This window comes from Sebastes fasciatus, chromosome 14, assembly GCF_043250625.1.
Source record: "Sebastes fasciatus isolate fSebFas1 chromosome 14, fSebFas1.pri, whole genome shotgun sequence".
NCBI lineage: Eukaryota > Metazoa > Chordata > Actinopteri > Perciformes > Sebastidae > Sebastes > Sebastes fasciatus.
Window position 1 is genome coordinate 27,099,662 of NC_133808.1, and position 16,417 is coordinate 27,116,078.

The window sequence follows — 16,417 nt, forward strand, 5'->3', positions numbered from 1 at the left end:
AGAGAGAAAGAGAGAGAAAAAGAGAGGGAGAGAGGGGGGACAGAGAGGAGAGGGAGAAAGGAGGAAGAGGAGGGCGAGACGTAGACATGGAGGAAGCGAGGAAGGCGAAGCAGAAACAGGAGCAGAAGACAAAGGAGGGACGGAGCAGCATTCCATTAGTGTTCAGCCAGCTGACATTACACAGACATGAAGGCAGAGCTGAGCGACACATAGAGAGATAACATGAGACCGTTTATATCCATGTAGTTTAATGTTGTGTTGCATAAAGATTCTGCTTCTCTCTCCTCTCACAGTCTCTACGCTCCCTCTGCTGTCTAAACACCAACCAGACCCAACTCACTCTTTGTGTTCTGGACCGAAGCAAAGCAGGAGCCAGTCTCTAAATACAAAAGGTATGTCACAGCTCCATCCACCCTCATGACTGCTTCTTCACCTCCCTCATACTTCCTTCTCACCTACCTTCCTCACACCTTCTCCTCACATCTACCTTCCTCACACCTACCTCACACCTCCTCACACCTCCTCACACCTACCTTCCTCACACTTCCTACCTCACAACTCCTCCTCACACTTCCTACCTCACAACTCCTCCTCACACTTACCTACCTCCCTCACACCTCATCCTCACACTTACCTACCTCCCTCACACCTACCTACCTCACAACTCCTCCTCACACTAACCTACCTCAAAACTCCTCCTCACACCTACCTACCTCACACCTCCTCCTCACACTTACCTACCTCCCTCACACCTACCTCCCTCACACCTCCTCCTCACACCTTCCTCACACCTTCTCCTCACACCTACCTTCCTCACCTCTCCTCCTCACACCTCATCCTCACACTTACCTACCTCCCTCACAACTCCTCCTCACACCTACCTACCTCACACCTACCTACCTCACACCTCCTCCTCACACTTACCTACCTCCCTCACAACTCCTCCTCACACTAACCTACCTCAAAACTCCTCCTCACACCTACCTACCTCACACCTCCTCCTCACACTTACCTACCTCCCTCACACCTACCTTCCTCACAACTCCTCCTCACACCTCATCCTCACACCTACCTTCCCTCACACTTACCTACCTCCCTCACACCTACCTCCCTCACACCTCCTCCTCACACCTTCCTCACACCTCCTCCCCTCACATCTCCTCCTCACACCTTCCTCACAACTCCTCCTTACACCTCTTCCTCACACATCCTCCCTTCCCATCTCCTCCTCACATCTCCTCTAACAACTCCAGGATTGAGCGACCGGGCGTGACGAGCATTACAGCTGTGTAAATTCTACAACTCCTCAAGACGTGTATCATAACCATGTGATGTATGTACCTGTATGTGATGAACCAAATAAAGTTAACTTGTGACATCTCACATGTGGTTTTGCCTTACTACTGAACATTTAACCCACAGATTTTTGTTGCGTATCGCCCAGCCCTACATGACGGAGGGTACACAGACATGACGGGCATAGACACAGAGCACACAGTGACACCCACAGCTGAAGTCTATCACTGCACCACAAATACATCCAATAAAAAGCAACGAAGCAGCTTGAATACAGTTTAAATTCAGGGTTCCCACAGTCAGCCAGGAGGTAAAACTCCAGCACGTCTCCATGACTTTTATCATTTTTAAAAGATTTAACTCCCCCTCTCCCCATTTGACCTTTCAACACCCACCGTCTGAATTATTTTACATATTAAAGTCTATTCACAGGGGGAGGACTACTGCACCTGGGACAAAAGTTGTATACAAATCTGAGGGTGAAGAGTTTGTAAGAATATCTGAATGAACTGTCAGTGGTCAAGATGCATTGTGGGTAATGTAGTCGCCAGGAAGAATGCAGAAAGAAGATATTTCTCATTCTGCTGCATTAAATTTGATATATATATATTTTTAACTGTCGATCGTGAGCCTAAATCAGGGAAGGGATGATTTTAAATAAAAGGATTATGATTCTTGCTATGAATTTGAACAGGGTATCATGGATTTACAATGCCTGAACTTACTGGTTAGGGACATTTGTTGCATATTGTTCTACTGTCGCTATCAAATAAAAAAGCCCAAAATATAGTTTAAAACCAGGGCGAAACAGTGGCGGAGAAGACTCATTTGTAAAATCCTGGAACATCTTGTCTAAATTAAGTCCATGACCCGTGGGAACCCTCTTTTAAAGATATTCATTTGCAGCGCACATGGAAATAAATCATATCAAAATCATTCATTAGTCAAGTTCATGCTGTAACGCAGGACAACATTCATGCTGACCAATGATCACTGCATGCGGCTAGAGCCTATAAAGTGGGACCAGGTTCCAGACCAGGTTCATTGTCCTACCGTTCTCATCCACCGTCTGAACGTTGGCTCCTCTGGACAGCAGCTCCTGGACCGCCTTCTTCAGACCGCTACGAGCCGCCAGGTGGAGAGGACTGACGGACAGACGGAAGGTTTTCGTATTTATTTAGTCCCAGTGACACGAATAGGAACATTTCTTGTTTGCCTTGAATCCCACATTTTGTGCGGAGAGATAAATATATATTTTTGTCATGGACAGAAGTTTAAGATACTCACGTTTGCAGCGCTGCATTTGAGGCATTAATGAGTGATGTGTCCGACAGCTTCTCCAGGATCATCATCACACAGTCTTCCTTTCCCTGTAAAGAGAAGACGTCAGATTATAGAGAGCTGAAACAAAACATTCATTCATACTGATATTTTAATTCAGACTTCCTGAATAAATAAAGGTTAAATAACTAACTAACATGAAGCTGTGTGATCAGTGATAATGAGTGAGTGCAGGAGGGGTTTGAAGAAAGGGAAAAGTACTGACGTTGAACGCCACAAAGACACTGGGATCTAGAGAAACCATAAATAAGATGGAGGGTGGAGACTTACATTACTGCAAGCTAGATGCAGGGCGGTGTTGCCGTCTTTGTCCGTCAGACTGAGGTTGGCACCGGCGCTGGTCAACAGCACCTCTGGAGCACGAGACAGAATCAGAGCCATACATTAAAAAAATCAACAATATAGGACTAGATCTAACATACTCCAGTGTATCACAAGCAAAATAAAAACGTCTTCGTACCGAGGGCTCCGACTCTGCCCTTCTCAGCCGCCATCATAAGTGCATTGCGACCCGATTGGTCCACAGTATCGACAGGTGCATCGTGGGACAGGAGCAGCTGGACGCAGTCGACGTGACCCGAGAACGATGCAGCATGAAGAGGAGTCCTGCAGGAGAGAGGAAGAGGAGACAAAGATGCTTTACTGAAGTAAAAGTACTAATACCACACTAAAAGTCCTGCATTCAAAACCTTAGTGAAGTATAAGTATGCAAGTATTGTCAGCTAAATGTACTTAAATGAACAGAATGTAAAGGTTTGGTGGATCTATTAGCAGAAATGTAATATAATATTCATAACTGTGTTTTCTTTAGTGTATAATCACCTGAAACTAAGAATCGTTGTGTTTTTCGTTAGCTTAGAATGAGCTGTTTATATCTACATAGGGAGCGGCTAGTTTAATCTACAGCAATGCATCATGGTCTATAAGATCATCATATGTTTGTAGCGTCGTTGTCCTGTGAGAATCACATATTTCTAAAAAGTCTGTGCAAACACACACACAAGTCTTACCTGTCCTTAGCGTCTTTGCAGCCAGCGATGTCCGACCCCATGGCCTCCAGCAGCAGCGATGCACACGGCTCGTGATCGTTCACCCTGTTGGTTTAAACACAAACAGGATTTCACTGACTGATAATCAAGTGTTGGAAATGAAGGAACATTTTTAGAGTATTCAATGTGTTTTAACTGATTAAATACAGTTTAATAAGCAGCTCTTTAGCATTTTTCTTTTCACTTTCTGATCTGTCCTCACCACCATTCACGGGTATTTGCAAAGAAACAGGGCAGAAAGAAACATTTTTGATAAAATAATTAGTCAATAAACTGATCTACGTAGAATAATTTACAATTGAATCATTTATCAAGCAAAAAAAATCCAATTATTTGCTTGTTCAAGCTCCTCTAATGTGTTTTTTTCTCTTTTATATCACTGAATTGAATGAAAATTATCAAAAAACAAATCAACAAAATTGAACATCTTTGTTTTTAGAGTAAATGATGAGTCAGTTAATTGGAAAACTAATTCATAGTTAATATAATCATTACTTAGAGCCCTAGCGTGAACATAAATATAACTCTGTTTAAACCTATCTGTCATTTTTCAGTGAAAATCAGCAAAAACAATGGTCATAAATAACATTTAATGCATATGTGACTTACACAGCACAGTGCAGAGGAGTGAACGGGTTCCCGTCAATACAGCGACAACCTTTCTGCTCCAGCAGAACCTCCACACACCCCTCATGACCTGCAGACACAAACACACAGTGTTGGAAAAGAGTCTTGTTTGATTTAAAGTGTATTATCATACTGAGAGGTGGAAGAAGTACTCAGATCTTTAACTTAGTCCTGCATTCAAAATCTTACTAAATTAACTTAAAGTACCAAAAGTAAAAAATTATATCAATGAATTAAAATTTGTGATGAATTAATGTGTTCATAACTTTAACATTTTAATGTATTTATTTACTACTGGGTAGCTTAATCTATATAATACATCATAATTTATTCGTTGATTCATATTTTGTAATAATAATCTGAATCTGCAAAGTAACGAAAGCTGTCAGGTAAATGTAGTCGAGTAAAAAATACAATATTGTCCTCCAAATTGTAGTGGAGAAAAAGTAAAGTAACAAAATGGAAATACTCAAGTGAAGTACAGGAACCTCCGAATTATATTTAAGTACAGTACTTGAGTAAATGTATTTAGTTACTGATCATGCTTTACTATTACTTTATAATAAAAACAATATTAGCAGAAATACGAACAATTGAAAAATCATTCAGATAATAGAAGAGCGTAAAAAAATAAGAGTGATTAAAAACAGTGGAGTTCAGACTGAAGGTATCTATATGAACACTGACCGTAGTAGCAGGCCCAGTGCAGCGGCGTGTACCCGTTGTGGTCTCTCAGCGGCGGGAGGGACGGCGGTTCGGAGCAGGCGATGCTCAGCAGCTCGCTCAGCCACGAGGCGTGACCTCGGGCTGCGGCCAGGTGGATGGCGGTACGACCTCGAGAGTCGCCGAGCAAAACCGAGGCTTCCTGCTCCAACAGACACTGGATGCACTCCTCCTGACCACACAGCAGCTGGGGAGAGAAGATGAAAAGATCTATAGATCAGAATCAAGCTGCTGGTTTCCATAACAACCATTTTATAAAAGATAAAAGTCTGACTTTTCATTTCCTGACTTCTAGGAAGCTACTGAAATATTACATTTAGTCACCTACATAAACTCTTTGGAAAAACTTCCCTTTTGGTGCATTTACTAATATTCACAATAAAGATATAAATAAGACAATACATAATAATGAATAAATATTGTAAATATTAGATTATTTATCCATTAATATTTATTATATTCATTATATATTATAATAAACAAATAATATCAAACAATTGTAGTATAAAACGTAAAAATCATGTTACTGTTACAAATAAATGTATTGATAAAGGAACAGATATAACTGATAATAAAGTGGAATTCAGATTCATTGAAGTGTCTGTAATTTCATAAATTTGATTTACTGTCCAAACGAAGAGAGAAAATATTCCCAGATGTGCACATGTGCATTGAAAGATATTGTTCTGGTGGCACACTCAAGCCTCCACAAAGGCAATTTGTTAATGCTCACCCCGAGGTGCAGAGCAGTGAGGCCGTGTTTACTCGCCACGTTCACGTTGGCTTCCCGCTCCAGCAGCAGCGACACGGCGTCCACGTGACCTCCCGCCACCGCCAGCATCAGAGGAGTCCTGCAGACGAGGATGAAACACAGGAGGTGTAAAAAAAAAAGCTGGAACAGTTAAGGAAACACTTGAATGGGAGGAATAAAATCAAAATCACTCACTGTCCCTGAGAGTCAGCAGCATCTACGAGGTCTGTACTCTCTGATTCATCCAGCAGGAGGCGCACGCACGTCGTATGACCGTTCATCACTGGAGGACACCAGAGAGGGCGAGACAGCAAGAAGAACAAGAAACAGAGAGTGACAGAAATATTTATTAATAGTCAGTTAGATGACACATCAGATTGTGAGGATTCCTGCCTCACCACCGCAGAAAACAGGAAATTATCCTAAAGAGAGTGAGTAGTGTGCTGAGCAGAAACAAATATTTACAACAAATAACCTGCTCTTAAACACTGTTTACAAGACTCTCAATGGTTTGCTTTCACATCCAGGTACCACATGTGTTCATACAGATGTTGACGCGGCAGAGGAAACAGGAAGATTGAGAATGAAACTGAACCCACCTGCCAGGTGGACAGGGCTGCGTCCGTACTGGGAGTCGGTGGTGCGCGGCGACGCCCCCTGGCCGAGGAGGGTGTGAACGCACTCGGCGTGGCCCCGGAGGGCGGCCAGGGCCAGGGGGGTCCTCCCCGCCTCGTCCCCCTGGTCCACCTCCCTCTCCCCCTGCAGCAGCACCTCCAGGGCCTGAGCGTGGCCGTGGTACGCCTGCAGAGACAGACACTCTTTAAAAAAAAACATTTTAACGGGAGACACTCCAGGTGAATAAGGTAAAAAGTTAGTAGATATCACCATAACAAAAACAAAATCCAAGTTTTAATAACTACAACCATCCCTTAAAAAGACACTGAGATAATACAAAATCTCAATACAGTTATGGTAAATACCAAAAATGTGTCTGTAGCACCGAGTATTGAAACCTTTCAAGTAGCAAAAGTTGGCATCGCATCTCTGGTCTGAGTCATAGTCTTGTTTACTCTGATCAGATAGTTCCCGATTTAAATGAAACTTTTGCCAGTTTTAGACTCTTTTATTTAGGCAAAGGTTACTGAAACATGGCAGAGCAACATGACGGACTCCATGAAGAGGACCCCCTCCCTATGTAGATATGAAGGACTCATTCTAAGCTAACAAAAACACAACTATTCTTAGTTTCAAGTGATTATAGCGTACACTAATGAAAACATAGTGATTCATATTATATTCCATTACTGCTAATAGATCCCCCAAAATGTTACATAGTGTTCCCTTTAATGTTTAATCTGAGGAAATTAGAACATTAAAAATTAAAAACTATATGTATATATATATATATATATATAATTAAAATTATTATTTTTTCTAAGTTTGAAGATTTTATGGAAACACTTGATCCATTTGCTCACAGCATGTGTTGGTTTATGATTTATTTGATCAATTTATCTTTGTGTTTGTTATTTGTTTTTAGTAACAAAAATGAATCATTGTAAAGAGTGATGTTTATTTCTTTTTAAAATAATAAAAATCATGCTTTTTTTATAGTGAGCACACAGCTGTTTCTGAATATAATTAATTGTCGTTTTTTGTTGTATTTAGACAACATTTAACATTTAATAACTTTTTGGTCCCAAAACTCAGGTATTGTATCAGTATTACTATTGAAAAACACATACGTAATACAGTAACATCTCATGCTATCTGTGTGTGTGTGAGAGAGAGACTCACAGCGAGGTGCAGCGGGCTCCTGGCGTTCGGAGATTCAGGGTCGTCTTGGTGACAGTCGTCTCTGTCCAGCAGCTGCAGGTCACAACGACACACATCAACGTGAAACCTACTGACAGTCCACTCACATAATTTACTTTATACTATATACTCAAGCTCAAATGGCTCTTGTGTTTCTCACGAATTTATACGTGAAGCATTTTGTACATTTTTGACACAAATCAGACTCGACGCTGAAACAAGAAACATTAGAAAAGTGGAATGTCGTTGCGTGGCATGCAGAGAAAATATGATCAGCCAACAGATGGAGATAACGCCTCGAGTCACCATACAACTATTTCCTCTGTGTGTGTGTGTGTGTGTGTGTGTGTGTGTGTGTGTGTGTGTGTGTGTGTGTGTGTACTGACCAGCTCCAGACAGTGCCGGTGTCCGTAGGCTGCAGCGTAGTGGACAGGACTGTAGCCCTGTTTGTCTTTCAGAGACGCCGTTGCTCCGCTCTGCAGCAGGAACTCTAAACATCTGGAACACAAACATCTCAGTTGTCATTCAACACACAACAACAGCAAACAAACACATTACTGAACAGGACCACAATCTGCTTTTCATTTTTAATTTCCTACAGCTGTGAGTAATGCCACCATTTCATTAGTGGGGCAATAGTGTTCATCAACAAAACACTCACAAATGAAGCGTTTTAATGAGCCGGTTTAGGGCTTCAACTAACAAATACTATCCTCATCGATTAATCTGCCAATCATTTTCTCAAGTAATCATTTTGTCTATTAAATGTCTTGTTATAATTTCCCGGGGCCGATGATGGCATTTACAAATGTCTCGTTTTATTAAACCAACAGTCCAAAATCCCAAAAATATTCAGTTTACTATCATTCATGACCAAAAAAAGCATCAAATCTTAACATTTGAGAAGCTGTAAACAGCAAATGTTGTAATTTTTTTGATTGAAAAATGTACTAAAACAATTAATCGGTTGTCCAAATAGATGCAGATTCAACTAATCGACTAATCGTTGCCGCTCTAGTTTAATTAAAGGAAAAGTTTAGAGACCTCTATTAGATTTTATGGAAAAACTTCATCCATTTGATCAAAGAATGTTTTGGAAAATGATTGTACATTACAATTGCTTGGTATTTTTTCTTTCCTTTGTGTTGGCGGTGAAAATATTTTAAATATAGCGTTCACTCAAACTGATTTAGATTTTTTTAGGTGTGCCTTTCTTTTAGGTGTCTAAAATACATTTTGCTGTCCACAGCAGTACATTGCTTTGCTCCAGTGTGGTAACTCCTCTCTGTTTTTCCAAACTGGGGGCGTGCTGACCGTCATCTACTGTAGGTAATACACTGACTATGGATAAGTACCTCATACAACCCCACTTCAAAACACCCAAACTATCTCTTTAACATTAGGTCAAAATGTCATATATTTCTTAGTGGGAACTTACAGCGCCGCCTCTTTCTCCCTCTCCGCCTGAACTCCTTCACTCTCTGGCTCCAGAGCAACACGACGCCTGTACAGGGGGAGTCAACAGGAGAGACGGGTGAGATAAACTAACATCAACACACTCAAACAACAACCTCTTTTAATGGTCGGTAACCCACTATAACACCAACAAGTAAGAGGATAACTAACTACTGGCTGTGCTGCCAATCCTGGAGGCCATGCATGACTATCCACCACCTCGGATGTCACCTCCAGGTTACCATGGAAACAGAGAAGGTGTGGACCATCATGTTTCTATATGTGGTAACAGTAGACAGCTACCCAGATATTCACTGCAACACCAGAGAAGTGGTGTGAAGACGTTTCAGATTCTCTCCTCGTCAATAAGAAGAATTATCCTTTTAGCTTTTAATGATGACAGAAAAGATTTTGTTTCCCTTCACCCTAACCCTCACCTCCTGTCCAGGTCCGAGGCGGCGGCGTAGTGCAGGGCAGAGCGACCCCACTGGTCGGTGGCGTTGATGGCCGTGCCACAAGCAACCAGAGTCTCCAGACACTGGTAGTGACGGCTGGCGGCCGCGTAGTGGAGGGGGGTTCTGGGAAATAACAGGAAGAGAGGAAGTAAACTAAAATGAATGCCGTATTCTGTGTAAATCTGTGTGAACAAGATGTTTAATTTTAATTTGGTTATTAAATTAAGATACAAAAAACGTTATTGATTTCAGTGTATATATTATTAATCATAATGAATTAAATATGATGAATTAATACAGGTATCAAATACAGACAAAGTGAGACAAAATATTTCAGATATTAGACAATCCAAAACATGTTTCAATTATTATGAAATGGTGCTTCATCCTGCTTCTTTTCACAATAACAAATTCATTACAGGTTTTTTTTTTTTTTTACATTTTATTCCAGCAGTCAAAACCTGCTGATGAAGACTGTGAGGCGGTTGAAAGCTCCAGAAAAAGGCTAGTAACTAACTAACTTGAGTCCTGATTTTTTGTATCCAGTGTATGAGAAACAAAATGTATAATTTAGGGGCTTCCACTAACAATAGTTTTCATTATCGATTAAGTTTTTTCACGTAATCATTTTGTCAGAAAATTGTGAAAATGTCTTTTTATAATTTCCCACAGCCTAACATGACGTCTTCATATGGCTTTGTTTTATTCTTTATATTTGTCTTTATTTATCCCAAATCTAAAGATGTTCAGTTTACTGTCACGCATGACAAAGAAAAGCAACAAATCTGACCACCAGCCACTGATGTTGGGAGATGAAGCCTGGACAGAGGATGTGTTGGATGGGGTTGAGGCTCAAGTTCTTCCACTATAAACTCAGAAAACGATGTCTTTATACACCGGGGTCTTGTCATGTTGTAATAGAAAAGGAGCTTCTTCAAATTGTTGCCACAAAGTTGGAAATATCCCAAATAAAACAGTATGCTGGAGCATTAACTGGAACTGAAGGGCCAAGCCATAAATATGTGGACAAGGTGTCCTTGAGCAAATGTTTATTATATTGTTCTAAAAGGTTTTAGAAAACTGCGCTGACTTGAACTGTACTAACTAACTCCCGATCTATTATTAGGATCAATGTCAACACCTATAATAATGATATAGGAGATGTGTACCAACGTGCAGAATGGTACAAACCAACAGGTGTGACCAGTCGGACTGACCGTTAATAAACAGACATACTGAATAGGTGACTTAATTAATTAAGGCGACACAGACACACACACCTACACCTACCTACACCCATTAACAAAAGACACAAATAAGGACTACACCCAACACAATGCTTGTACCAACTTCTGAGTCCCTGGACATCAAAGCTATGATGCTGGAACCTGAGAATGGTTGGTATTTTTGCTGTCAGTCAGTTTATAGTTTTGTTGATCTACTAATTGGCTCATTGGCTCGTTGTGTTCTCTTACCTGCCACACTTGTCCCTCCTGTTGTGGTCTCCACCGCTGCTCAGGAGCAGCTTCACACACTCCACATTACTGCAACAGAGAGCAGGTAGAAGGTACAATTACTACAAGAAGACCATTCAGACTATAAAATGATATATACTGTACATATATTCTCTTAAGTTATGGCTTTAAGGGTTCAACCTATAGCGAGGAACTTTTGTCTCCTCCCTCTGGTAGTGAGAGTAATTACACCAACACTGTCAACGTGTGCTTTTGACGTATGCCTGCAGGTGAGCTCGCCGCATCTCCCCCCGTCCCCCAGGAGCTCTCTCTTCAAGTCTTCCCGTGCAAATTAGGGCAAATTTTGAACGGACACTGCACTAGTATTTTACAACATCTCTAAGAGCAGTAATGTGACATCTGTGTCTGCCCTTATGGTACGCGTCCACAGGATCCCACGCTTCCTATTTATTGTCTACGTAAGAAGCAGTGAAATGCATTCTGGTAGCGTGGCGGCGCGATTTGAGAGACGGGGTGTCACGTTGGACGCTCCTCATTTGAATAAAGTTGATGTCTAGACTCATCATTGGCCATTGATGAATAGTTTTCACCCTTGTCTGTCTTGGGCCATCTTCTCCAGCTGTTTCCAGACTACTTGTTGTAGTTGTGCATGCTCACTTTTCTGTGCAACATTTCAGGTGAGCTAACTTCCTGTTTCACTTTCAAATGAGGTGGTTTAGATGATCTGATCTGAATAAACGGTTTGTCTGATCATCTGACTGCTTGCGGTGATGTTGCCGAGTTCTCACATCGTAGAGATGATGATGTTGAGGCATTTTTCAATAAACCAGAATGATCCTTTAAGATTTATTTTTAAAGAGATTTATATGTTTATATAAAGAAAGTTGTGTCTCACCCTCCGGCAGCAGCAGCGTGCAGGCAGGTCCTCCCCAGGCTGTCAGGAGTATCTATCTGGAAGCCTGCAGACAGGACCGAGTCGTTACACATTATGCTAAACCTCCGACCTGAAGAGGGCAGCGCAGGGAGACGGAGGAGGGAGGCCAGAGACAACACACAGCAGCAGCCACCACAGAGAGTGAGAGAGAGGAAGAGGAAGAGGAAGAGGAGGAGGTGGAGAGAAAGACAGGTGTAAGTGCAACAGGTGGGGGGGAGAAGGTTAGGTGAGAGTGCAAGACGGTGGCCATGCATACAGGAAAACACATAAACATCTGTGAGCTACAGGTTACACAGAGAGAGAGAGAGAGAGAGAGCTAAGAGGAAGGAAGGAAGGAATCTGAGAGAGAAAGTACAAAATGTGGCTTTGACCAATTCACAAATTAAGGCATTGTTGTTACTAAGAAGTAACAAAACCCTTTTTCAGCTCAGGGACTTTTCCAGTAACCTTTGAACATTTTCAGGAACTGCATCTACGAGTGTGCCATATTTTTATTGTGCAAAAGATTTGTCATATCACAATAACAATGGCGTCAAAACCTCTAACAGCATCTGAAACCTCCTTCCAGTTCCCATAACAAAAGGCTGTCAACAGGAAGTATAATGTTGCTATGGAGTCAATGAGGCAGCTGTGGGTTACAATTTTTTTTAAGTCTATATTTGTTTATATTCTGGCATATTGACGTCATTAAAAGTATGCTGAATTAGCTATTAGCAGTTCCTGTTAGTTATGTACCCATGGATGTACAGACAACTACCACTGGATTACTTTGATACTGAAGAAAACTTCTCAGGCAAGTTCTGTGTTATTTTTCCCCATGAATTCTAAGCAGATTTATGGATGTTTATTCTTGATGGATATTATATATATATATATATATATTGATATCTTTGGAAAGTGTAATGCTGGGTTCAGACTACACAATGTGTGCATCATGTCTGTATGTTTAGATTTGTTTATTTTGATCCCAATCTTCGTCAGGTCAAAACAAAGATCATGCTGGGATCGAAACACTGGCTATTTTAGATAAATGTGTGGTTTGGAGTCAGTGTGCAGTAGTGATGCATCCACCCGACCCGTTATGAGAGCCAAACTGCACCGCCCAGCCTGCAAAAATATGTGTTAATCAACCGATCAGGACCAGCCCCACAAACTGCCAACTTTATGCATTAGAGTGACACGATTGACAAAACTGAGGTCTGAGACAAGGACAGAGACAAGTGGACTGGAGCAACACAGCTTGGTCGAATTGCGCATCACTAGCGTGCAGGCATTACCCTTTTCATTGACATTTTTTACCTAAATGTGATGTACATGTAATTACGCTCACACTATTAGGTCTAAACAACCAAACAATGTCGATTTTTCCATGGTATTGTTCAGGGTTTTATCATGTTGTCATACATGTTGTTATTAAAAAAATACCATGCAATACCATTATAATTTTTTGAGACAATGTCGTCCAACCCTTGCAAAAACCTTTCAACTGCAAGATCTCGGTTTCAGTTTTGTAACTGGGCCAAAGTTCCTGCCCTAAGTAACAAAACCTCTCTGCACCCGAGGCAGGACTTTCTGATGGTCCAGGAACTATTAGTGAGGAGTCTGCTGTACCAAACACAACACATTTACAGCATTCATTCACGTTGCAAATAAGCACCGGTGGTCACCAGAATAAGAACAACAGATGGGAAGCTGACCACAGAGTGCACCTTCTTTACTACCTCCACCAAGGAGGTGATGTTTTTCGGTTCTGTTTGTTTGTCAGCAGGATTACGAAAAAACAACCAGCCCGATTTTCATGAAACTTGGTGGAAGGGTGTAGCATGGGCCAAGGAAGTATCCACTATATTGTGGAGCGGATCCGAATCACGAGGCGCATACACGCACTATTTTTCATCTATGAAAACGGCCTTGGCGTAGGTCTGCGCTCTCCGTTTGCCCTTCTAGTTTGAATAATTGTTTCAGTGTGGTTATGTGCTGAATCATGAGAATAACCAGAAAACAGTCAGCAGATCTTCCATACTTTGCAGACAGGCGCTTGGCCTGCATGTACACAAAACATCCATTCAAACCCTCAACTCTTCAGACTACACCCCGACAACACATGCTATGCTGACATATTTTTTTTAGCATTCCTCGCATCTAGCTTTTGTTCCTACAGAGGTTGAATGCAGTTCAAGGATAAAATTAACTACCACGTGAATGTATTTGTAACATCACTGTCGAGTCGCACATTACAAAGAACAACACGATGGCTGTGTTATCGTCTTGTGCCGTGGCTTTATAAATCCTTTATCGTTAGAATTTGCCTAATCTTCATGGTTCTTCAGATGTAAAAAGGGACTTTTAGCTCCTGATTTAGCTCCCGAGTGCAACAAAATACAAAAGCTCAGCACCACTCCTGCTCACAACAGTCCGGACCAGACGCAACACTGCAGCTGCGCATGGCTCAAGCACATGTAAATGACTTCTTTGTTGTTCAATACAGCAACTCAGCAGAGCCACATGAAGAGTTTCATCCTGCTGCATGCCTCCAGACAAAAGCGCCAAAAAGGATTGCTGTCTTTCTGCTATTCACATTTGTTTAATGTTAATCTAATTTCCTTGTCAAGAAACTGACAAAATAGGGAAATGGGATGAGACAAATTATTTCATTGCCGAAAGCAAAACTTTTCAGATGCAAACAAGATATCAACCACCAGTGTGATTGCTCTAAGAGGAGAATTCAACAGAATAATACGCTCGTTTCCAGAGGGAGAGCGGTCCCATCAGTGAGTAATTAGACTCAGTGAGGCCTTGTCTTGTTTCTGGAACATTGTGACTTGAATTTGGCCGGAGCTGAATACGTGTGCTTGTGGAGGAATTCACCACTGGGAGCAAGAAAAACAACCAGGCCCAAACCTCCCTGAAAGAAACTACACTTGAAGATGGTGTTGGGGCAAAATACACTCTGAATCATCACATAGCCACGTAGTGAAAGTGATGATTCAAGTGCTCTCAGAAATATCAGCTATTTTTTACCACCTCGCAGTTGTATGCCTCCGCCAACCAGTCAAGTTACAGTTTACATCCATGTCTGTCCAAAATGTCATCACTACATCATTTTATCCTGTTTGACATTTGTTTGTCAAATTGTCCCAATTTGACAAACAAATGTTAGAATATTTAGCATTTGAATTCATTCTTGAGTTATGGCCAAAAACGTTTGTGAGGTCACAGTGACCTTGGCCTTTTTACCACCCAAATCTAATCAGTTCATCCTTGAGTCCAAGTGGATGTTTGTGCCAAATTTGAAGAAATTCGCTCAAGGAGTTCCTGAGATATCACGAGAACGGGACGGACGTGAGGTCACAGTGACCTTGACCTTTGACCACGAAAATCCAATCAAAGAGTATCGAAGCAAAGAGACAAAACTCACCCATGTTGGACTGAAAATGCTTTTTATATTTATAATATTTTATATATATAGAATATGACAATAGAATAGAAATATTTTTGTTTTACTTTTGTATGGCTCTTTTTAGGCAGACGTTTTATTGGCATCCGTTAGTCGCTTTCCGTCCAAAATGGCAGAAGCGTAGCTTTGCTGCTGGGCGCTGATGTTGCAATGGAACAAACAACTGACTTTCATTTCTTGGCGATATACGTTCTATGATCTAATCAGTTCATCCTGGAGTCCAAGTGGATGTTTGTACCAAATTGAAGAAATTCCCTCCAGGCATCATGGCAATGGGATGGACGTACAGACAACCCGAAAACATAAGACCTATGGCCAGAGCTGTCGCCGGCGCGGTGGCATAAAAAGCCCACTGTTTAATAAGTTAATGTTTTAGAATAGAGACAAAAGTGTATGACAGCTGTGTACCTAATAAACTGGAGTGTATTCTGCTAAAACACACAAGAACTTAACACCAATTAAAGTTAAGGCAGTAAAGGATAGTACTCTCTTTTTAGTGAGGAAGCAAGCAAAAGTTGCAAGTTTGATTAGGAAACTAAATCTACAACTAGTTTCTTAGTTCACCTGAGGACAGCAGCTTCCTGCAGCAGTCAGAGTGTGCGTTCAAGGCAGCCAGATGGAGAGGGAACATGTCGTAGACTCCTCGCCTTTGGAGAAAGATGCACAAAAGAAACAACAGTATAATTTACCAGATACCTCGTCGTTGTAATAATTTAACCCAAACGTCTGTGAACAAACAAACCTTGTGCAGTCTGCTCCGCTGGTGATGAGCGTGTTGATGAGGAGTTCATGACCGAAGCGGGCAGCGATGTGGAGAGGAGTGTTCCCGTCCTTGTCCACACAGTCGATCTCCCCACCTGAAATAAAACAGTTAATTTATTAATAGGGATAATATGCAACAGGTGTAACTTTAAGAGAGAGAAAACAAGCATAAAGTGGTCTCACCATTCTGGATGAGGGTCTGTGAGCGAGTGAAGCGTCCATGAACTGCCGTCATGTGAAGAGGACTCTTTCCGTCACGACTCTGAAGAAGAAATAA

General features: G+C 41.4%; 1 protein-coding gene and 1 long non-coding RNA gene across 6 annotated transcripts in view; both read right to left on the bottom strand.

Moving 5' to 3' along the window:
• Positions 1-16,417, bottom strand: part of ankrd44 (ankyrin repeat domain 44) — a 38,449-nt gene that overhangs the window by 5,090 nt on the left and 16,942 nt on the right. For 2 of the 4 annotated variants that reach the window (XM_074657569.1, XM_074657571.1), the window contains exons 9-27: positions 16,324-16,402; positions 16,121-16,235; positions 15,943-16,025; positions 11,883-11,991; positions 10,988-11,056; positions 9,495-9,635; positions 9,041-9,106; positions 7,989-8,100; positions 7,585-7,656; positions 6,387-6,588; positions 5,983-6,070; positions 5,770-5,887; positions 5,001-5,223; positions 4,296-4,383; positions 3,648-3,731; positions 3,098-3,243; positions 2,908-2,990; positions 2,584-2,666; positions 2,350-2,441 (exon numbers count right to left, since the gene is read on the bottom strand). In XM_074657569.1, coding sequence (XP_074513670.1) covers positions 2,350-2,441; positions 2,584-2,666; positions 2,908-2,990; positions 3,098-3,243; positions 3,648-3,731; positions 4,296-4,383; positions 5,001-5,223; positions 5,770-5,887; positions 5,983-6,070; positions 6,387-6,588; positions 7,585-7,656; positions 7,989-8,100; positions 9,041-9,106; positions 9,495-9,635; positions 10,988-11,056; positions 11,883-11,991; positions 15,943-16,025; positions 16,121-16,235; positions 16,324-16,402 — 2,053 coding nt within the window. The remainder of the gene's footprint in view (positions 1-2,349; positions 2,442-2,583; positions 2,667-2,907; positions 2,991-3,097; positions 3,244-3,647; positions 3,732-4,295; positions 4,384-5,000; positions 5,224-5,769; positions 5,888-5,982; positions 6,071-6,386; positions 6,589-7,584; positions 7,657-7,988; positions 8,101-9,040; positions 9,107-9,494; positions 9,636-10,987; positions 11,057-11,882; positions 11,992-15,942; positions 16,026-16,120; positions 16,236-16,323; positions 16,403-16,417) is intronic. The other 2 variants (XM_074657570.1, XM_074657572.1) reach the window with 1 other exon arrangement.
• On the bottom strand, positions 2-2,343 carry LOC141781763 (uncharacterized). Of its 2 annotated transcripts, XR_012596943.1 has the most exons (5): positions 1,169-2,343; positions 961-1,118; positions 805-838; positions 694-737; positions 2-533 (listed from the first exon to the last, which is right to left on the bottom strand). It is a non-coding gene; the product is annotated as an uncharacterized LOC141781763 (long non-coding RNA). The 2 variants fall into 2 exon arrangements; XR_012596942.1 differs by lacking the exon at positions 694-737 and having other exon boundaries at positions 2-519; positions 818-838.